This window comes from Ochotona curzoniae, unplaced genomic scaffold (assembly GCF_017591425.1).
Source record: "Ochotona curzoniae isolate NIBS_2020 unplaced genomic scaffold, NIBS_Ocur_1.0 scaffold_4683, whole genome shotgun sequence".
NCBI classification, from domain to species: Eukaryota; Metazoa; Chordata; class Mammalia; order Lagomorpha; family Ochotonidae; genus Ochotona; species Ochotona curzoniae.
This window is the reverse complement of record NW_024467121.1, coordinates 19015169-19038837: the sequence shown is the minus strand read 5'-3', so window position 1 is coordinate 19038837 and position 23669 is coordinate 19015169. Positions and strand designations below refer to the sequence as shown.

Here is a 23669-nt window from a genome sequence, read left to right as displayed (position 1 = left end):
CATTTCATATCTGAGTGCCCGTTTGAGTCCCATCTGCTCTTGTTTCCCATCTACCTCCAAACCAATGTACCTAGAAAGACAGAAGATGGCTGAAGTGCTTGGAGCCATATAACCACATGGGAGATCTGGAAGTGGCTCCTGGCTTTAGTCTAACCAACCCAGCCAGCTATTGTTACCATTTGGGAAGTAAACCAGTGGATGGAAGTTCTGCCTCTCTCTCCCCCTCTCTCTTTCTTATTGCTTTGCAAATAAATATTGTAAAAAGGGGTGGGGGGGTGGATAAAGGCAGGGAGGAGTCACAGAGGTCCTCACTGAAAGAGGTGGCCCTTGGGTCCTACCTTACAAGTGCAGGACGATTCCGGAACCAGCCCAGCCCAGCTCTCCTGCTACCGCTGTACCAATGGTTCCTGGGTCCTCAGCAGGGATTCCTCTTTCTGAAGAGCAGCTACAACGGAGTTGTGTGCCAAAGACAGCCAAGGATGGGCCTGTCTCAATCCCACTTCATCCGTGGTTGCCCCCACCCCTCTTTAGCCAGCTGCCTCTTCCCTACAGGGTGTCTGGTGCCCAGTGGAGCTTCCTGTTAGTGGTGGTGGACGCTGCAATGTCCGTGAGCGAACTCCTACTCCTCATTCTGACAGTTACCTCTGCTCCTTGGAGGGGTAGAATTAAAAGCAGCTTAACTCAAAGTTGCCTTCAGCTGGAGGTACTGTCGGTTGGCCTTGGCTGGTCATTAGCTGTCATCTGTAGCAACTGGGCTTCCCACCTAACTCACCAGCTCCGCCATCAGCTTGGCTTCCACCCCTCTGTGGCCCTAAATAAAGTGAGATATGCCTCAGAGAGGTGGGGCTTTCTGATGAAAACGCAAGCGTGTGCGTGCGTGTGTGTGCGTGTGTGCGTGTGTACAGTGTAATCTAGAAGCAGCATTCTGGGACCTTTCTACTTCGTGCAGGTGCACAAAGCCAACTCCAGACCTCCTCAATCATGACCTGTAGGTTAACAAGCGCTCAGGTGTTTCATATGCACACTTAAATGTGAGAAGCACTGAACTAGGCTACGTAATTTATGCTCAGTTACACCACAGGTGATTCTCTCTGGATAAGCATCTAATCTGCACTGCTTTGCCTTTTTCCTAGCATTTTCCTTTTGGCCATCAACGGACCATAAGGTCTTTGAATGCAAGACTTGTCACCAAGTAATAGACCTGAGTGTTCAAGACAAGCACTAGGAGGTCTTAGACAGCCACTAAGGAATCCCAAGCCCTCTCCTTCCCACCATGGTGTGATCACCACGGGTCTTGGCTGTAGTCCAGCACCATGAACAGATTGCCAGGGCCTTCTGATGCTGAAATCCTCATGTTCCAAGCCTTTGCCACAAGGTGGATGAAATATTCCTAAGACCTGTGCTGACTGCTACTCAATCATCCAACAAATGCCTTTTTGGTGAGTAAAACACAAATCCATTTTTAAAGTTTTTTGTACTTTGTCTCTTCTCACTGGTCTCCTGGGTTCCATGGAAAGAAGGTCTCTAGTGATCTGAGATCCACACTCCCTGTAGTGACTTAACCAAATGAAAGACATTAGATGTTTTTCAAAGTTTTTGAAAGATTTAAGTCTTTGCAAAGAGTAATATGTAAACATAAGCCCGTGCTTTACAGAGAAATAGAATCCTTAGGGGAACTAGTTATATCATGATTAGGATCGTATATTTATGGAAGGTGATTTAGCAGGATACAGGGATGCTTAGTGGGAAGGGTAGAAGGACAGGGAAAGAAGGGCACCTATAATGTCCTTACCTTTGGTCCCCAGCTTGTTTGGTCATGTCCTGGCAATAGACTTCTTCCATCTCAACCTATGTAGTTTTGCATGATAGCTTGTTCAAATACAATGGCACATAAAAACCAAGAACTTAGGTGAACTAGGCTGGGGTTTTATTCAACCATAAAATAGCACATAATTCTGACATTTGCAGCAAAATAGATGGAACTGAAGGTCAGAATGTTAAGTGAAAGACACAGAAAGGCAGATACATGTTCTGTCTTATATGGAGGTGTTGCAAAAGAAAGTTCATCTGAAGTTGGAATTGTGGTTACTAGAGGAAGGAAAAGGTGAAGGCTGGAGGGGTTGAAGGAGGTTAGATAAGGGAAACCCAACAGAGATGGAGTAGTGAGCTCTAGTATTCCCCAGCATGGTGAGACTTCAGATTTTCAGATTGCTCCACATACTATAAACTCTTAAGTTGCAACTAAAATGAAAATTAACAAACCTCATCAGATCACGTTAACGCAACAAAGACAATTTTGGACTTGTGTGAAGAGTTTCTTTTATGTTGATCTCGTCCCTTTTGTTCTCTGCACACATTTTATATGCTCATAATTAGTTACAGTGTTGACTGTAATTTCCAAACATCAATATTCAGACATTAGGAATGCGATGCTTAAATATTTTATCAGAAAACTGCACAATCAAAACTGTTTAGAGATCACTGAACTAGATTAACGATCTCTCACTGTCTTTCGCCAACAAATAGATCAGAGAAGTCCTCTCCTTGACATTATTTAAAGCAAGAGTCATGCCACCAACATTCTCCAACCCTGAATCAGCCTTGTTAATGTTCACATTTCAGCTTGTTAATTTAACACCAGACTTGGAAAGAAACAGCAGGAAATGTGCTTTTCATGATGACAAGAATGTTGCCTCATGTTCTTCCCTGCTCATGGCTGGGATCCAAGTCCCCCCTGACACACACACACACACACACACACACACACACACACACACACACACACACAACACAAAAAACCCCACATACCCAAAATTCACAATTTCAACCCAGACTTTTCTCTAGGTTTCACAAGAAGCAAACACAGTACGTCCCACATGGCAACATCTTCCACCAGAGAAGGGCCTGCAGCCCAGTGCTGTTATAACAGGGAACTTGGCTGTGTCTGAGCTCAAGAGAGATTTAAAGAGCAACAGACTACTTGGGGAGGGGTAGAGTGGCCTTCTTGTCCAGTCCATCACTGTATAAATAGGAAGCAGATCAAAGACTGAAATGAGTCACCCAAGGTCACATAGCTTGGTAGTGGCCTATTCAGGATGATGACCAAGGTTCCAGACATCCCTTGGGCTCTGAGCTTATGATGTAGGGGGAGCACACCACACTGAACACAGAGCCTTCCTGTCTAAGCATTAGGCAGCACTAGGGAATGTCTGGTGTTCAGTGACCCCAGACAAGGTTTTAACAGAAATGCTCTATGACTTGGGGGGGGGGCATTTGTGCAGGGCTCATTGTGAGAGATTCCTGGCATCAGACTGCAAAGAGTGGCTTTGAACAGCCCTGCCTAGGGAGAGTAGATGGCTGGCTCAGTACTTCCACTTCCTGGAGAGAATTTTTGCACTAGAAACAAACTTGAGGCTCCCATTCTGTGTCAGGGCCTCCAGACGCAACCAGTAGTCCTGGAACTCACTGAGGACAAGGGTGTGTGTGTGTGTTGTTCACTGTTGTATCCTTGGTGCCTGGCATGTAGCAGGTGTGTGTGTGCATGTGTGTGTGTGTGTGTGTGTGCTGCTCACTGCTGTATCCTCGGTGCCTGGCATGTAGCAGGTGTTCAGGAAATTTTTGTTAAATGGGAAGAGACATCACTCTAGAAGCTGGAGGTCTTGTGGGTGGCAAGGAGTTGAAGGCTGGAGTCCAACTCAGCAGGAAAAAGACTAAGGAACCCAAAAGACATTCCAGTTGCTCCCCACTCCCCCTCACCCCCGCAATGCCTTGGCTTGCTCTGCATCCATCTTTGATCCTGGAGGCTTTCATGAAAACTCATTTTATATTTTTCTAGGCTCTCCTGTCTGCCAGGTTTCTGGGGGGCACTTTTGTCCAGTTGGATTGTGGGTGGGAGGCACCCCAGGCCTCTCAAGTTTTCCTGTCCATAAGCTCAGTCTCCCTGTGCAGGAGGCAGAAGCAGCTATGTCTACGGTTTCTGCTGATCCCACAGGGCTGGTGTGAGACCCGAGTGGCATTAATGATAAAGTATGTGGGTGCAAATGTGCATACACACATAATCCACAGAAGCAATGGAGGCTCGCTTCCAGGATTATGTTTGAGAAAGACTATAGCTTCCATCTGGGTATCTGCACACTGTGTCCTCTCCCTGGATCGTTCCCACTGGGGGACACAGGCTGCCCTGGGTGAACATCTCACAGGGAACCCACATCAAATGGGGAGGAACAAGACTCAGTTTGTGGTGAGATGAGAACTGGCGCTGCTGAGGGCCACATGAGATAGCTTGCAAGCAGACCCTGCCATCCTGGTCAGGTCCTAGGAGGCTGCAGCCCCTGCCCACAGCAGCTTGTACAGTGGCTGGTACATGGCACTGAGATATGAATGTCAGTCATTTCCTACCATACAGCTACACGTAGTGGTCCTAACATGTAGTGCTGGTGGACATCACTTGTGAGCTGGGGACTTTGATCTACAAGGATTCCTTAAGTTCTCAGATGTACCAGTCCTCACCTCATTTGTGAGGAAACTTCTTGCTGAATTAAAGGATTCTGTTGATGAGGGTCCATGAGTTTCCACAGGTATCCAGGGAGGCTTGGGAAGGCCAAAATATCAGTTCAGAAAAGAGGCTGCATAATTTGCTGGTAGAAGTTAAGAGCTTGAAGCCTGGGCTGGAGTTAATCCTGGACCATCTCCCGAGGATGGCTATAGTCCGGCCTTGTTTCACTAGAGGCTGATGCTCATGATCTCAGCTCAATGCGATGCCATGATTACGGGCCATGGCCTCACTCTGGCTACCTTTGAGAACTGCCAGACAGTCCCTTCCGCATGACCTGGGCTTCAGGGTATTCTAAATGTTTCCAAGGAGATTAGAACCTGTGGTCAGGGGAAGACTCTCCAAAGGACCCATGGTCCCCACAGCAGCAGCACCACCTGGGAGCATGCTGGAAATGTGTAAGCATTGGTGCCATCCCAAAGCTGCCATGGCTAGGTTGTAGAGAGAGAGGAAGTGAGAAAAATCTGGGGCTGCAGCTCTGAGGGGCAGTTTGGGGTGGTCTTCATGCTGGGGCCCCTGCTTCCTCTATGGATGGGAGATGGGAGTCTTCCTTTCTGGCATCTGTCAACTCCGGAAGAAGAGCACACAGAGGTCAGGTAACAAGTACCTTAGGCTAGGAAGAGTGCAAAAGTCTTTGGTGGTCCTCAGGAGGGGGCCCTTGCTACACTTTTCTGGGTGGTTAGAAGCCCACTGGCTGGGGCTCAGGATCTCAGGCAAGCGGTTCTCTGTGTTACTTGACAACGGGACCCAGCAAGAGCCGTAGGAAGAATGAGATCCTGCACCTTCAAGAAAGAAACCTAAGGTCAAGGCGAAAGAAAGGATGTGGGGGAGGGAATAGGAAATAAAGAGACGAGTGAGAGAAAAGGGTTAAACAAGGACCAAGGCCTGCCTTTTCCTGGCCCATGCTAAGTCTTTCTGGGACAAGTGAGCCTTGGAAGATGAGCTCATGCTCAATACAGTTCCTCTCAGGGGAAGCTGGAGGAACACAAGAGCTCACTTTCTTGAAAGCAAATCAGTGGCTCTAAGGATGATCTGGGAGAGAAAAGCAGATGCCAGGGGAACATGCATGGAAGGAATTGAATGCCTGGTACACAAATGGAACTTTCCAAAGTTACTCACCAGGTCCAGAAAATAGGCTAAAAATAAACAGAAACAAAAGCCCAGCAGCAGCATTATCATTGTGTCTTTGCTCAAGTCCCACTGCCTTCACTGACATTTCCCCTGAGATGGAACTGATTGGAGCACAGAATTTGTGGGCTGGGCTGGTGACATGATAATGATACTGTTCCCTCTGGGCTCTTTGTTATTGGACTTCAGGTGAGACCAGGATGAGCTATTATGGGGATCAGTTGATCTTGGATATGCAGAATGGACTCCAAAGAGGGTGATGTTCCAAAGTGCTAACTGGATTCAGCATGTCAAGCTAGTTTCCTACACTTAATACTTTTTCAGGGACTTCCTACTGGATGAGTCCACTTGGTTACCATAACAAAATTCCCAAGACTATTTGCTTTCTAAAAAAAATGGGCTTACTTAACTCACAGTTTTGAAGGCTGAGAATCCAAGCAGCCTGGTCCTGGTGCTGGTGAGGATCCCATGGGAGATGGAGTTCTGGTATGAGCACATGTGAGGAGAGACCACTTTATGAAACATAAGGCCAAAGTGTGGGGAGGAGTTTGCTCACTCACAACTTACTCCGGTAAGGACTAACTCAGGTATCCAACAAGAACCACCTTAACCCCTCCAAGGAATTAGACAGCTCCTACCAGGCCACACCACCTCTTAGGATCGCCATGCAGAGGATGGAGTTTCTATCACATGAACCTCTGCAGAACATGCTCCAACTGCATCCAAGCCACAGCAGCCACTAAGGCCCACACATTGTAGTTTGGAATTCAGGGACCTTCACACTTGATTTGTAGAAAGTATCCCCCAGTAGGGGTGATGTGGCAACCCAAGGCTTGAGTACTCCACAGGTTTGCACACAGAATGGCCTTGAGTGGTGATGTGAATTTGAAAGTCTGCCCACAAGTACTGCTGGCCTTGGCTTAATTACCAAACCATTCTGAATCCATTTGGGTCATCAGAGCACCTTCCTTTGGATCTGATGGTGAATGAAGACATTGTAGAATGCATGGAGCACAGTATGTCAAACACAACAAGGGCCACCATGTGGTGGTAGTAGTAGTTGCTGTTACCCATGACAAAATAACGCTCCTGTAGATCATCTCTTCCCCGGTGGTTTGCTCATGTTCTGCAATGGAATATGCACTGATTGGGCCTGGTGTGGTAGCCTAGCAGGCAGGGTCCTCACCTTGCAAGTGCCGGGATCCCATATGGGCTAGTTCCTGCATCTAGCTCCCTGCTTGCAGCCTGGGAAAGCAGTTGAGAATGGTCCAATGCCTTGGGAGCCTGCACCTGCGTGGGAGACCTGGAAGAGGATCCTGGCTCCTGGTTTCAGATTGGCACAGCTTCAGCTGTTGCAGCAGCATGGGGAGTAAATCATTGGATGGAAGATCTTCCTCTGTCTCCCCTCCTCTCTGTATACCTGACTTTGCAATAAAAATGAATAACTTAAGAAATAAAGTATGCACTGATCTGTCTTCATATTGTATTCTCAGTTCCAAGATCCTGCTCACACCATTTATGCTGAGTTCCTTTTGTCCAAATTTTCTTCCAAACTTAACTCAATTCTTTCATGCAACATTTGATGATTAGATTCAAGTCAGATTTTCTTTGGTTTTCTCAGGATGGAATAAAACAAATAAACAAAGCCCCCAAATCTTGAATTATAGCAGGTGCTCAAAATACATGGAGTGGATACAGAGAACGAATGGAATCTTATGAATGGGTTTTTTGTGGAAGGCACTGATGGGTACTTCCAGGGGAAAAAGATCAAGGAGTACTGTGCATTCTGAGGGCCTTGATGTCTCATTTCATGGCTGCCCATGGACTTCAGTGAAGACAGGTCTCCTCTGGTTTCCTGTCAGTGAAATGAGACAAGGAAAGTCACAGTGAGGCCTAATGGGATCTGTAAAGTTCTTTTCTATGTATGGGACCCCCAGGGAAAGCACCTTGAAGGTGAATGTGCTCTTCAGCTCCCACATTTCTGAACCCAAAATGTTACAAGAGTTTTCCCCCAAGAGCCTGCGCCTTGACTCTTGGGCTCCCAGTAGGAGCTTTCCAGAGCCTTGACTCTAAGGAAAGTTCCTGTTAGTCCACAGCTCGCATCCCAGAATGCATCACGGTTCTTGGGGCTTAATCAAATCAGCCTTCACATGGGCTGGGTGAAAAAAATGCAGCACCATTTCTCCTGAGCCAGGGCACATGGCATGCAGCATCTACTACTTGCCTTAGTGTCAAGTCCTTCATGAAGTACACATACACACAGGTACATGCATGCACACATATATGCACTGGTGTGCTCTTAAATATTCTGGCACTCAAAGCAGGTTTTGCAACCAAATATACATACCGTAATGGGCCTGATTCTTCTAGCTTCATCCTTCTTGAACTATGAAACGTTAGCCTAAGCCAATTACAAGGGAGGGATTGCAGAAGCTCCAAGAAAATTCACATGATTGTTTAACTTAATTTTCCACAAACTCTTTGAGGCCCACTTATACGCACTCCCAAGAACATAATGAAACCCAAACAGCCTGGAATGCATGTGTGTGTAAGGCATAATGTTCTTGGAACCTCCTTCTATGGAGTAGTTTGTATATTATAGTCATCCTCTTTAAGACCCAGGAGGATTGCGGAGTAGTTTGTATCCTCTTTGCCTGTCAGGCCCTCTACATGCTGAGTGCAACCCTGGCTGTCCCAGATGGACAATCCTGTGACTGCACCAGAGGGCATTTGTTTACCTCTTGTTCTTGTTTTTAAAGCCATCTCCTACATGTGTTCTGGTCAGTGATAGACGGTCACAACAAAATTAGAAGCCCAAAATTCAGCTGGAAAAAAGATACCCAAATTGAGTCTTTTATGGGGGCGGGGAGGGAGGGTCACAGCTTAAACACTTGGGCTCTACAGCCCAGTAAATACCAAGTTCCTAGAGGAAGTCTGAGTTTTTGCACATTTTCTTGGACTAAATTTTCAGTTCTGGCTGGTCAGTGAGCCTTATATTTAATAGTCCTTTCAAAAAGAATAGGCTCCAGAATTCTTTGATTTCATAAACTCAGCATTAACCCATGCCTCCCAGTCACAGTGACTCGATCCATCTGTACCGACCTTACCATTATGGATAGGAATGAAAACAGCAAAATGAAACTCAGAGAGCCACAGACACTACACAGTGTATGCTGTTATTTCAGGCTCACTAAGGCTCATGCTGTTTTCATTCGAAACTGGCTGTGTGTGAGTCGGGTTTCTATGTTTCTCTAGCACACATCCAATTCATGATTTTCTTCTCCACATAAGCACTTACATATTTCATGAACTTTGAACCACAGTTCATTCTCCTGCCTCCTCTCCTCCCCAGAGTAAAGTTAAAAAAAAAAGTAGCAGCCATGATTCTGTTGGGAAGGCAATCTTTCTCTGGGCATTGAGACTGACAGGCTGTGGTGAAGAAATGCATGCCTGTGGAGTGCTCAAGCCTTGGGCTGCCAAGTCACCCCCTACTGGGAGGCACCTTCTAGAAATCAAGGTGGATATGCTTTCACACCAATCATGAAGATGTAGATGGTGAATTCTGAGCGCCTAGGCTAGCTTCCAGCCACCCACTATAGTAGCCAGGAAAAAAAACGAGGCACTTCTTCCGGCAGGTGTTGACCCCAGTCACCTGTACCCAACCCCAAAGCCATGCTTTGCTGGCCCTCCTACTTCCTGCTCATCAGGTAGGTGGAATGAAACATCTGAACAGGGGGGAAATCATGCATTTCTGTGGTCTCCATTTAAATTCCTTCTTTGACCCCCAAACTTCTGAGAGAGAAGGAAAGAGATGTGAAACCCCACACTTGAGGACAAGTGAGATGCACTTGAAGGTGATTAATTGTCTTTATTGGAGGAAAACAAGGAGTCATCAGTCTCATTACCATTATGATAGAAATCTCGATATGTATACATGATTGTCAAGGCAGAGAATCATTTGCTACAGAGACCCATGAACAATTTCGCAGTGCCGCAAACCTATGTGAGTTAAACTTCTTGCAGAGTTTATTACATGCACGGGATAAATGCACTGTTTCCCTTCTTTTGGACAAGCACATTTTTTTAAATGGAGAAATTGAACCAACCACAAGCCTGGTAATAGGAGAGAGGGAAAAGTTCCTGGGATTTATCTTGGTAAGCTTTTGGAAAACATGCTCACTGCTGGGGGAGCCGAAAGAAGGGCAATCACATGATGTGTAGCAACGAAAGCCAATTTGGAAATTGTTCCAATGATTATTCTGGGTGGAACATCCCTCAGACATCTTCTCACCTAAGCTAATGTTCTCTGCAACACGCAGCCCCTCTCGTCCAGAACAAAGACATGACTGTGACATGGCAACATCTGCACGGTGTCTGTCTTCGGTAGAGCTCGGAATCCCGGGAAGAAGGTGGCGGATATTGGTGCTGACAATTAAGTCAATGTTTAAGCCCCCTTCCTTCTGCCAACCCTGCTGCAGGGCCTTCACTCTCCAACTAGGCCGACAATCCTAGTCTGTTCAGACTAAGATTGTTGCTGTGTTTGAGCAGCATTTTAGCTTGTGTCTGAGGCTTCAGAGTCTCTAGTGATGTCTTATCATCTGACTGAAGCCTCAAACAGTCCCTTTCATTTTATATTTTTCCTGTCCATAAGAAAAATAAAATCACCTGTCAGGAAAATACGGTCATATAGCGAATCATCAGACAATAGAATAATTGTATGGAAAGTTCCTCAAGACCAAAAATAAAAAGCTAAAGACAACAGATACGGCGGATGCAGAAGCAGCCTTGGTTACAAAGGGTGAACGCAACAGCTTGTCCCTTTGGTGTAGAAAGCACAGACATCAAGAAGCCATTCCATAGCTTGCTGTATCCACAAAACCGCACTGGGCAGCTGCATGCTGAGTGGTTGGCTTCCAGATTGGCAGCCTTTAGGTTTGTGAAAGCACAGCCCCCAGAGCCACAAGCGGGGCTGCTCCCGCTGCAGGTGGCAGGCAAGTTGGATGTCTGGAAGGGCCAACTCTTTCCTATTCAGAGCAGGAGATGGGCCAGGCCCTGGCTGACATGCAAGGTGGACTTCACAGAGAGGTCAAGCGCCTGTGCATCTCTGGGGTTGTAAATGCCAGGCCCTGAACCACCATGTCCCAGTGGGCCTTCCTCCTCCTCTTCCTCAGATCTGCCTGCCAACTACAGCTGAGGGTTTCAAGCTACCTCATCTGCTCATTCTCACTTCCTTGGAGTCTACAGGAAATAAGCTCCCCTGTCTGGACTCTGTTTTCCCCAATGGTCAAATGTTCCAATTCTGGAAATCCCATGACAGGAACAGCTTTTCTTTCTTGCAAACATCAGGTTCAATTGCAGCCCCAACCTAGGACCCGGTACCCTCCCTAAAAAAGTAGGGGATTACATACAGATATATACATTTTCTTCTGGAAACAAACTCAACAGTGTTTGGTCTGGAATGTATAAGGAAAAGGCAAAACTTTACAGAGTGTGATGGGGCAACAGGAGAGTTTTAGAACATGCGGAGTGGGCGTGCACCAGCAGAGGCACAGGGTTTGCACTGCTCTTTGCTGGAAGTGATGCTGCAAAATGACCACAGCTGATTGGTGTTGGTGAGAGAAGAGAGGAGCTACTCTTGGCTGGCCCTTGCCTGCCCTCCTCCAGGCAAAGGGAACCTAGCCGTGCACTGATGGTATTTCTGTGAAGTTGGGAAGGTTACCAGCTCAGTTTGGGGAAGGCCATAGTCCTGGGACAATGGGATTCAGCATGGCTTTCCCAGTGGGAAAAACCCAATCAGCCCAAGGTTCTGGCTGGGCCATGCACAGGACCACGGTGTCCAAAGCTTTCACATACGGAGTCTATCTCCAGTAGGGACTGCTCCAAATTGGCTCTGTTTTAAGTTGCATCAGATTAGACCTGGGTAGGTAGAGTTTGGGACACAATCTTTGCCTTTCAGCCACAGCATCTGCATTGCCCTAAGCCTGACTGTCAAGTCCCCAAGGTCACGGCTTCTGTGCTGAGGGTGACTGTTTCCTATTTTCTAGGGGGGATTTTAGAAGTTACCAGAATCACGACCATGGTCAAAACCACTAGGCCATGCCTGTATTTCTTTCCCCTTTTTTCTTTTTGCCATGTGTTTGCATATTTTCTTTAAAAAGAAAGGGGGTGAAGGATTATCTTTTGTTCTCCCACAAAATCCAGGGTGGTGGGCAGTGTGATGAAAACCAGCACTGTCTATTGCAGGGGCCATGAGCAGTCCTGGAGGTGCTGTCAGTCCAAATGGGGTTTCTCACGGTGGAAGCACCTCACCTAGGCATGTCCTGCCCACTGCCGCTTCCACCTGCTTTGGCCTCACCCCACTCAGAGGCGCTAGGCCCCAATGGGCTGGGCTGGCAAGTGGGGCTGCCAGGAGCAGTGGACAGCCCAGGCCAAGGCAGGGTACTAAAGCTGCTAGCCTGCTGGGCCCAAGGGTGTGTGCCTGTTCACATTCTGTGTGAATGACAGCTTGCCTACCTGTCATGCTTCTGATGAGGATTGGGGAAGGGAGGGAGAGTGGGTGACAGGCAGCCATGGACAGGAGCATTCTAGGACATTCAAAAGTCAATATTCACTTGAAAAACCAGCCCATCTGTATCAAGAAGGGAGTGAGAGAGGAGAGACCGAATTTGGGAAGGGGGAAGGGGGTGTTCTGGAGTTAGGAAAGAAGTTTGTGGTGGACTTTGTCCATCCTCAGCATACACCAAGCAGAGCTGGGGGCAGCATGAGATACTCGGCAGCTGCTGGTGGAACCAGGCAGTCGTGAGAGCTCCAGACCTTGGCCTCTCCACATGTCAGGTCCTAACCAAAGATACATTCCAGGGCTCTCCTGCTTTGATCATAAGACAAGTACTCCCATGGCAAGTTCACAGAGACTTGCCAGGGACTCTCAAAAGAGTAAAGGGCCCCTCCATAGTCCTAACTCTCTCACAGGAAATAGCTTAGAACTGACAGCATCCACATATTGTGCACTTCCTGGTGTTGCATTCAGAAGATCCCCCTCATAGGCCAAAACTGTCACTAGCTCCTCCCCGGTATGCTCTGGAGACAGGATCATCACAGGCCAAGCCTGGCCAAGAACTGAGCCAACAGCAGGGAGGGCACTGAGATCACGGTCCATGCCTCTCAGGTGACTCTGCCCTTCTCTGCAGATGACCTGCATGGATGCTGCACTCCTGCACCAGCACTCGCATCACCAGTAACAGAACTGGGCTGAAATGCTGCTTCCTAGGAGGGAAGAGACCCTGGAGAGCATGACCAAGTACCACAGGCCACTCCTAACCCTTCATCTGCATAGCATCAGTGCCAAGTTCAGGTAGAATTTCAACTTTTGCAACCTTCCACTGACTTTCCCCTCTACAATGTAGGAAATTCAGTGTTCGCACGACACTAGGTAGTAACGTCATACCAACCTCCTGCAGAAGCTCCTAGGTCCTCCAGTACCATTCATAATATCCACATCGCAGCCCTTGTGAAGGTGCTGGGGGCAGGGATGCATACTAACTCAGGTGACATTCGCCTCTCGATTGGGTCTGCTGGCATTTTCCAGGCTTTTTCCTACATAAATGGAAAAGCTTGATGTCTCACCTGGTATGCATGTGCCTGAATCAAGGTAGCGAAGCTGCCTGCCTTTCCATATTTACTCTTGCATGTGCTCTGAGAGGCAGGGTAGACTGCTGAGGGTAGTAACAAAAAGGGTGTGTGTGTTGGGGAGCACTGGGGTACATCCCTAAACATCTGGCCTTAACATAGGCAAAGGGTGTGGAGGTGACAACGATGGCTTCACAGAACCTTCCACGAGCAGCTTACTGTGGAAGGGTCAGAGGACAACAGCCTGGAAAGTGACTGTGCCATCAGGCAGACCTCCTGGGTATAGACACCTACCGGATTTGCAGGTTTGAGGCTGACCACGTGGAGTGGTAACTCAGGGTACCACACTGGCATGAGGACTTGGGGGCAGCTTTGGCAAAGCTGACACCTGTAGGCTGCTTGCATGGTTCCCTCTCCCCACACACCTCTCCAACCCAGTGATCCACAATGACCCCCGAGTTTCTGGTTGTAGCACTAACAGTACTGCATGCTGGGAAACCCTTGGGGCCTCTGCTGTCCTGTCTAGCCACAGACCTTTGATGTTGAGTCCCCTAGGCCTGCAGAGCCACCTGGGCAGTGGTTAGTGTCCTGACCACACAGCAGGTCACCTTTCCTTACCATCCCAGAGAAAGAGCCTCCTTTCCACATCACTTTTTTACCTTCACTTGAACAACACACCTATAAGACTGGGCTACAAATATGGAGAAGTAACTGTGGGTGCTGGAGGCCATTTGGAATTTAAGATTAGAAATGGATATACAAAAAAAAAAAGTCACAGAGAGAAAGAGATTCATTTTGAAAACTGCATAGCTGAGATCAGAGTTGTCACCTGTCCCTCCATCATGAGAAATGAGGGCTGTGGGTGAGCAGCTTATAAGGGAAGCTCCTATGTCTCTGTTTATGGGCGGCTCTTCAGCCTACATATGAAGTGTAGCCTGGTGTGTGTGAGTACGGGGAAGGGCGGGAAGGGAGCAGGTTGCCTTTTTCTGACCCATCATGGCCCAAGAGCTCCCTCCCTGGGGACTGGAGCTGGATGGGGTCTTCCCCTGAGGGGCTGCTGGGAGGAGTGCTGACATGCAGCTTTCCTCCCAAAGTTCCCCTGAAGAGAGGTGAGCCCTGCAGGACCACAGAGATGACATCTATGAGAGCAGGGGGACAAGAAAAAAAGACAAAGAGGAGTCAAGTGTGCTCTCAGCCTTGGAGACAGATTCCAAAAACACCATGAAGATTTCCCTCGGAGGGGAGGAAAGGAAAATCTCTTTAAAGGATCATACAAAACTACCCTTAAAGAGTGCCAAAGCTAGAGAGAAGTCAGGTTACTGAGAGCTAGGGTTGGCAAGGACAAACTTCTTAAAAGGAAAAACAAAATCGAACCCTAACGCACAATATTTAGCAATATTTAAATAATCCAGTTGAAACCTTTGTGTGTGTGTGTGCATGTCACTGATGGCGGGCGTGGGAGGGGATATACCACAGTCACCTACACGGAGCCAAGTGGGATGGAGGGCGGCTGGGGAGAAGAGAGGCAGGCCCGTCGGTTAGAGCTTTGCAGGATTCCTATGTACAGCACCAGGTCCTATGAGAACAGCTCCCCTTGAGTCAGTAGAGTTTGTGAGAAATGAACGCTTCAGAGTCGCAGTATAAAATATGGCCATAAAAAACTTCTGTCTTCCAGTCCTAGGCAGGAAGGCGCACCATGCAGGCTGGGGTCTGGCTGGAGTGGCTCCCTGCCCCTGGCCCCGCCCCCTCTCTGGCAGGTGGGGTGGCGGGGACAGTCACTTGCTTCCAGTGTGCACTGTTGTCACAGTGGTGGGCCTGGGTCTCCGCTCAGCTCCGACTCCTGAGACCCCCGACGAAGAAGAAATGAAACTACAGAGCGTGGAAGGTACCAGGCCTGCAAGACGACAATGGACAAAGAATGTCAGAAGCAAACAGGTGCTCCCTCTCCATAGGCCATGGCGCCACGTGGGCTGAGGTTGGGGAGCAGGGTGCCCCAGAGTCTGCCTTTAACCCAGCCCTAGGAAACCCTTTCTACGTGTTCAATACTCTCCAGGTACAGCTTTGTAGTAAGCCCGTGTGACGGGATAGGTTCCAGCAATTGAGCACTTAACACGTAGTAGGCATCAGACTAACTGTCCTAGGAAGAACTTCACTATTCATTGCTCACAAGAGCTGCATGCAGAACAAAGAAACCCTGAGCACGCTTTTGAGCCAGGATGGTTGTGCTCCTGACCAGGAAGTGGTTTTTGACACAGAAAACAGTGAAAGAAAGAGGCTCCCTTGACCATTATGCCTGGCTGAGTTCCTCCCCAGCTACACTCAAACCTTTCCCAGGCATATGTGTGGGGTCTTGGAAGACCCCAGGCAAATGAAGTTCGGCTCTCATGGTGAACACCCGTTTATAGGGTGTGTTGAGGAGGGGTTTGGGGTCATCTACCATAAATTATTAAGATGGGCTTCACTGCTACTGGCCAGGACTGGTTTTGGGTTGTGGATTTGCATGCTCTGCCTGGAGGGTGGAAGGGACCTGGATCTGGTGTGCAGGGCTGAGCCACATGACAGGGAGCCTTCCAGGTTGCGTGCCTAACAGGACAGTACTTTAGGGAGCAAAGGAACCTCTCCCAAGCCAGACAAGAGGGTGTATGTTGCAGGGGGCAGTTCATGGCTGAGGAGATGGGGATAGGGGATGGGAAAAGTCAAGGGGAACCCAGGAACAACCCAGTAGCAAATCCACACAAACATGCAAAGGGACTCCAAAAAGTTTGTGGAAATGGGATTGAAATGTGAGTTTCTTTGGGCATTGAAAGTCTTTGAAGGGGTGGAGTTGTGGTGCTGTGCAGTAAGCTGCTGTCTGCAATGCTGGTGTCCCATATGGACATGGGTTGAAGTTCCGGCTGCTTCCAATGTAGCTCCCTGCTAATGTGCCTGGAAAGTAGTGGAAGATGGTTCAAGTGCTTGGACCTCTACACCCATGTGGGAGTGCTGGATGTTCTAAGCTCCTAGCTTTGGCTCAGCCCTGGGCATTGTGGCTACCTGCAGGAATGAACCAGTGGATAAAAGATAAATCTCTCCATGACCATGCACCTCTTTCTCTGGGAGTCTATCTTTCAAAACAAAGAAATTCTTTCCAAAGTTTTTCAAATCTATGTGTTGTATTTTCCTAACAGGCATTTTTCACGAAGCTTTGATGACTCTCCCTAGGTGAGCTTTAGTGGTCACCATCCTCATCAAAAGCCGTGAGTCTCTGCCCTCCCTTCCTCCACTCAGGAAATGAAGGGAAAATGAGATGCAAGGGAGACAGCTCTGAAAGCACATGGGCCTCTGACTGGACCAATACGGCAGCCGAGAACCCGGGTCACAGATGTCTTACCCACAGGTGGCACATGTCGGTCGGTGGTCCCTATGGTTGAGTGGGTACCAAGTGATTCTACGACACAGTGACGCCTTAGGGCTGTTGTGAGGGTTCGATGGGATAAAACATTGAAAGTGCCTGGCCAACAGGTGCTGGGCAGATGGCAGGTCCCTCATCTCCACCCCCGCACCTGTCCACTCTGCCGGCTACAGAGTTCTGGTTTCGCTACATACGCACAATCTTTTTGGCTGGCCAGACTGAGGCTGCCCGAAACACTTGCATTTGAACTGTCCAGGCTGCTGCCGAGGTGGAGTCTTCTCATGTGTCTTACGACAGCTGTGGCGTTAAACGCTTGCTGGCATCACAGAGAGGGGAGAAAGCAAAAACAGGCCAGCTCATTAGAAGGCTCTCCAATTGCATCCTGTCAGTTATCCTGTTACTCTAACCACTGCAAACTTTTGAAAGCATTCCCACGATGCTCCAATCTAGGAGACTTGTCTGGTACCTTCTCCCAAACACCCGCTAATTCATTTCAAACCTCTAGCTGTCAAAATATATTTGGGAGAGATTTTATATAGATAGAATAAATGTAGAACAGATCTCTCCATAATTTAATAAAAGTGACTTTTAAAAATAAAAGGCATATTGTAAGACTTTAAAAATTTGGCATTTGGAAACTGCATTTGTTTTCCTATGATGACTAGATTTGTCCTAAATCAACAGCATTTCTTCTGCTTAAAGTAGGTCAGTGGCATAGGTTATGTTTCTGTACAGTCTCTCTCTGATCGCAGGGACTAAGAAAGAGCAGGTCTTTAGTTACGCTGCTAGAGTTTAGGTAATCAATGGTGATCACAAAACCTCTATGCTCAAATATTTACTGGAAAATGCGAATGAATGTAGCTTGGATATTCTACCTTTGAGTTGAATGGAAGTCTTCAATTCTAAGTGCCAGCAAAGACACAGCAAAGACACAGCCAATGAGGAGGAGCTGACCCTGCCGTCATCTCTGAATCACACAGGGGGGTCATGTGATCACACTTGGGCTCCCCCTTAGACCATGATGCTTGCTCCTGCCCTCCACGTCCTCATGATTTGAGTGAGCTGATGGGGATGCAGGCCCACCATGCTCAGGTGGATATCACCTTTACCACACCCTGTGGAGAACACTGTGGGGCATGGGGTAGTGGTTGAGGTCCTGTGGATTCCGTGAACCCAAGACTTACTCTCCACTTGCTTTTTGCAAAGTTCTTCCGGATCTGGGCACTGACGGACTCGTGGATGTTCTTGCTGAGGGCCGTATCACCAGCGATCCTGAAACACAGGCCAGGAGGCTTTTTTAAAAGGGGCTCTGACACGGGCTGTGCTGTTCCAGCAAAGCTTCACTCCATCCTCAGCAGGTTTGGGCTGGCTGGGAGGAGGTTTGCACTGTACCTCTAGGCTGCTCTGTCTACCATGGTGCATCCCCTAAAACTCACTTGCCAATGCCTCCAGCATCATCTCCCAAGGGGATGTACCTTCCCTAGGCTCCTCAGATATCAGAACCTGATTCCAACTGGCCCCCCTTTCTGATCCCAGCTCCTGCATGATCAGAAGCTCAATGGATAAGACAGCCCTCCCTGATACCTTCATGCTCCTGCTGGAGGTCAGCCAATTCCACATTTCTCTGCTGGGTCTAGTATTCAGGCTGGCTTGCTCTGGGCACAACATACACACAACGGGCCCTGGGCACGCCTCTGGCTATCCCGGCTGAGCTGAGCTCTGCAGGACTTCACTCAGCAACACCTGTTTGCCCCATGCTCCTGCACTCACATAACTCACTGTTCTCCTGTACACACCCTCCCAACCACAGCATGGGCTTCACTCTACCTCCAAGCCTGTGCTTCCACCCCCACCATTTGGATAAAGCTCTGTTCTGGTTTCAGTCTCCTTTGGGCTCCAATCCTTCCACCTGCCCTTTGCTGTGGCACCGAACTATTAAACTCCAGGCTGTCCTGAGATATAATGCATCAGAGCTGGTGAAGTGATAGAGCAGGCTAATCCTCCACCCATTGCACCAGCATCTCATATGGTGCCATTTTTAAAACCCTGTTGCCCCTCTTGCGATCCAACTCCCTGCTGATGGTTTGGGAGGGCAGTGGAGGATGGTCTACACCTTGGGTTCTTGTATCCAAGTGGGAGACTTGGAATGACCTTCTGGCTTTCAGCTTTAGGCTGGCCCACCTCTGGCCACTGCAACCACTGGGGAGAGAACAAGTGAAAGGAAGATTCCCCCGTTTCCCTCTGTCTTTCAAGTAAAATAAAGTTTTCTTTAAAAAAGATATAATGTAATTAACCTTGTAAATGCTAAGGTACTTAGCATGTATATGCCCTCTGACTGACTGCAAAGTTTAACTGAAAAGGGAGAACATTTTTTAACCTCCCAGGTCCACACCATGCTGGACACAAAACAGCCTGGAGGCCACAGATCATGAGGAAAAGGACAGGAACAAGCTCAGAGCTTATTCAGACAAGACATCACCCCCACCCAGCCTTGCCTTCACTTTGGAATGGGACACTGACTGTGCCAGGCTGCCCTGAGTGTAAGATCCTGGTGGATACTCCCCACTCATGGCAACTTCTTCTCTAAATACATTCCTCTCTTTTCCCAGCAGGGCTGAACACACCATACAGGGGCCAGAGGATACCCTGAAAGGAGCCCCCTGCAAATGGGCTTTCCACTTGGTACACCTGCTAGGGAGCCTCTTCCCCCAGCCAACGAGCAGTGAGACAGACAGGGACATCTGGAAGGGCATGCATCCGATGCCAGTGTCACCTAGCCACTAAGGGAACCATTGGCATCTTCATTAAGAGTTTTCTCCCCCAAGAGCCTTGTTTCCTCCTGTCCCAGTTTTCAAAGCTGCATGCTCAGAAAAGAATACCCATGCTGAAGTGGCGGTGGCAGCCAGTTCTTGGAAACTGGGCTAAAGTGGCAGGAGGCCCTGGGCTGAACACTGTTATTGTTTGAGTGAGTCAGGCTGAGCAACAGGTGGCCCACATGTTCCCTGCGAGACTGTCGTCTTAGAGGTGTGGTGTGTGGGAGGGGCAATGCAGCTACCTGTGCACAACAGTACAGATTAGCATTGCAATTTGTGGACCTGGAGTAAAACAGATTGACAGCAACAATGCGGATGGGCCTCACACAATCAGCTGACAACCTTAAAATCAAACAGGAGGAGGGAATTCTGCTTCCATACTGTGTTCAGATGCAAAATCACTGGTCTGCCCTAGAGGATATGGATTTGTCAATCTCTGCAGTCATGTGAGCCAAGGCCTTAGTTACTTGAGATCAATTCGTCTCCTCCATTGCTTTAGCCTGTGTGTCAATACAATTAGGGTTGGCCATGCAGAACAGTGTGACCTGGATAAATGAGCTATGCACAGGTCCTTCCCTGGAATAAAATGTTTCCATCTATTTTCTGTTGCTATAACAGAACACTGGAAATGGAGTAATTTATAAAGAAAAGAGATTTCGTTGTATTGGCTCTTGGCTATGCAAGCTGAGAAACCTAACATCAGAGGGTGGCAGCCAGTAAGAGGTCCGATGCTGCCTCAGTGCACGGCAGTAAAATGGAGGGAAGCGGGAGGCCTATATGGAAGAGGTGGCAGCCAAGGGGCCACCCTGCCTGAAACAAGCAGCTCTGTAGGCAACGGATCAGCTTCTGGGAGACACACAGGAATCCTTGTTAACAACCTCATCACATCCTGAAGCCTCACCTTCCAGCAGCAGTCAGGGTTCAATATGAGTGTAGGAGGAGAAAGCCCCTTTTCACATCATGATATGGGGCAGGTTTCCATCCATCTGCAAGTTTAGCCAGCAGGATAGAACAGGGGCAAATGGGATGGTGGCTATGAGATGGTGGACTGAATAGGTGGACCCTCGCTTTTCTCTGGAAGGCCTCTAAAGGGGTTTTTGTCCTAAACTTGTGGTATTGTCCATTGATTTTTAATATTGAGTATTTTACCACACTTGGCATTTATATAAAAATAGATGCTCAAGTTGCTTCAGTAAACATGGTTGGAATGACTGAAGCCTTATCACGCACCACTGTATTTATCCTTTTATTGCCGTAGTTTTCTTATTTCTTATGTCAGCCTTTTAAGCTAGGTGTTCCTAGTCTTGTTTTAATGATGAGAAAATTGAAGCTCAGAGAAGTTAGGTCTAAGTGCAAAGTAACAGCTATTTGATGATGAGGCTGAGTTCTAACTTAAGAAACATCATTTGGTAAATCAACTTAAAGGAAAAAAATACATATATATATAACACTTCAATTCCTTTAACTCCTGAGTCATAAACCCAAGGAATGAAATCTCAGTCTTAACGCCTCAGTGGGCAATTACCTTCAATAAAAGTGATCCCTACCAACTCTGTGCACTGAACCATCACTGCTATGCTTTGCATGCGTGGCTTCTCGTGTGTGTTCTGGAGAGAGGAGCAGTTATTGCTAAGGGGATTTGCTGATTGTAAACAGACAACAGAAAGCTGGCTCTGGGCAGCAAGGCGGGCGGGGAGGGTAGGGATGGACTTGGTGACTTTTCTTACCATGGGTGCCGAGCTGCTTGCTCACAAGTGTACCTTTTATTTGGATCTTTCTCCATCAGATTCCGAATGAAGTCTTTTGCTGTTCCAAAGAGAAGACACAAGGGAAAGAATCACATTTTGGAGCTTGTGATTGGATGGCTGGATACTCCCAGGGCCTGAGATGTAACATAGAAGACAGGAAACCAGCCCTCCATGGACTCTACTGGAACCTCATAATTCAAAGGCATGGGCATTGTGGCGGGGTAGGGAAGACGAAGGCAAAGCTTGGGACTTCAGGGGCGACCAAGTGAACCAAGAGGCAGCTCTTGCTTTTCCAGCCCCAGCCTCCATTCTGCCTTTAAGTAACACCTTTTGTTCAGAGAAGACGGATGAAGACATCTTTGTGATCCTGTGCTTGCATTCAGCTCACCATGACTGTAAGCAGCTATCTGGGTGATGCCCTCTCCTTGTGTCCAGCATGGCTGATAAAACCAAACCCACCCAGCATCTATACTGAGCGTGCCAGGTCTCAGGCCTAGGTGCTAGGGGAAGCCTTGGGCATCCCACTCAGATCATTACCCCTGGCAGAGGTGGGAGGTTGCTGGGCAGGGGGCAGCCCCAAGAGAGGGTATGGCCCAGAGCAGGCTACTGAGACTGTCTGCAAGCTGACTGTGTACTGACCTGAAACCTGACACACTGCAAGGCCTGGCAACTCCCTGCCTGCAGACCTGGGCTTTTAAGGACAGGCTGAGCCCATCTGAGTTGCAAAAACAACTCCTACCCACCACTTAAGTAGCTGTTTCCTGATAGTTCCATAGAATGATGTTTCTTGGCTTTAGAAGGTGGAAGAAGCAAGCAAGGTGTTTCCAGGGAGTTAGGTAGAAGTAACGGGACAACTGTACTTCACTAGCTCAGCAAGCACTACCAAGCGCTCTGCTGTCCTGTTCACTACCCTATCCCATTCTTCTCCTTGGTGCATGGAGTACAAGTTCCTTGTGGAAGAAAGCTGAGGCCTGGAGCTCTGGCCCACTCATGTGGGTCTTCTATTCCCCTAGGGACATTAATGCGGCATCACAACCCAGGCAGAAGTAATGGAGTGGACAGCCTAGGTTTTTTTTTTTTTAAAGATTTATTTTTTTATTATTTTTCATTGGAAAGGCGGATATACACAGAGGAGAGACAGAGAGGAAGATCTTCCGTCCGATGATTCACTCCCCAAGTGAGCGCAACGGGCCGATACTATGCCGATCCGAAGCCAGGAGCCTCTTCAGGGTCTCCCACGCGGGTGCAGAGTCCCAAAGCTTTGGGCCGTCCTCAACTGCTTTCCCAGGCCACAGGCAGGGAGCTGGAAGGGAAGCGGGGCTGCCGGGATTAGAACCGGCGCCCATATGGGATCCCGGGCGTGCAAGGCGAGGACTTAACCACTTGCGCCACCGCGCCGGGCCCGACAGCCTAGGTTTTAACCCCAGCTCCACTATTTGCCCACTAGCTGGTTTGGGTCCAGGTGTTTCACCTTCTGGTGCCTCAGTCTCCTCATCTGTCAAATGGGCATGACTTTCATGCCCACTTGATGGTCTGTCCTGAGGAATGGGGTACATGGGCACAAAGAATCAAGTGGCTCAATACATGGTCAGTGCTCAGTTTAGCTAACATCAGGTCAGGAGCACCCAGGTCATGACAGGGCTAGGAGGGGTGAATGTCCCAAGCCTGCCCTTCACTTGACAAGTCAGGTCTAGATATGGAACTGATGGAGTCTGCCCAGGAGCTGCTAGGCACTGAATGTGGTGATCCCCTTTAAGCCGTTATGTTGAAAGCCTTGTTCCCAAATCAAGTCATGAGTGCAGGGCCCTCATGAATGAGATCAGTGCTCCAGAGAACAGAAACACTATAGATTATGCCCTCTGTTGCATGATGACATGCTGAGAAGATAACCCCTTATGAACCAGGAGGCAGGTCCTCACCTGACACTGAACCCACTGGGTACCTTGGTCTTGGCCATACCAACCCAAAGGACTCTGAGGAATTGTCCATCTGATGCTGTTTAAGTGCCCAGCTCCGGTGATTCTGTTGTAGCAGCCTCAATGGCTAAGGATCACTCTTAGCCTGCAGGCCTGGGGTTCTGGCATCAACATGGCTGTGGGGGTGGGGGCAGGGAGGAACTGCCCACTGAGAGCCGGATGTGTGTCTCTGGGCAGGGGGAACTGGTGGGGGATGCCTACCAGAGTCTGAGATGTCATCCCAGTAAGGGGAGTCGAACTCGTATTCAGCCTTGAGGATCTGTTCGAAGAGCTTGGAGTCATTTTCGTCGTAGAAGGGAGGGTAGCCACATAGCCTGCAAGACAGGATGGCATGAGAGCTTAGGGTCTGCACGCCACACGAGCTGGGTGCACATTTGGTTTGGAAGAGACGCTGTCCATGGATTGTGGAAGTCTGCCCCTTGTGCTGGCTGCGAA

General features: G+C 48.5%; 1 protein-coding gene across 5 annotated transcripts in view; it reads right to left on the bottom strand.

Moving 5' to 3' along the window:
• Window positions 1-13108: 13108 nt before the first annotated feature.
• CAMK1D (calcium/calmodulin dependent protein kinase ID) overlaps window positions 13109-23669 on the bottom strand; it is a 370122-nt gene continuing 359561 nt past the window's right edge. For 2 of the 5 annotated variants that reach the window (XM_040967785.1, XM_040967783.1), the window contains 5 exons: window positions 23436-23548; window positions 21238-21316; window positions 17882-17969; window positions 16939-17013; window positions 13109-15200 (listed from right to left, as the gene is read on the bottom strand). In XM_040967785.1, the coding sequence (XP_040823719.1) occupies window positions 15108-15200; window positions 16939-17013; window positions 17882-17969; window positions 21238-21316; window positions 23436-23548 (448 nt within the window). In that variant the 3' untranslated portion in view covers window positions 13109-15107. Of the gene's footprint in view, window positions 15201-16319; window positions 17014-17881; window positions 17970-21237; window positions 21317-23435; window positions 23549-23669 lie in introns of those variants that run through there. The other 3 variants (XM_040967784.1, XM_040967781.1, XM_040967782.1) reach the window with 3 other exon arrangements.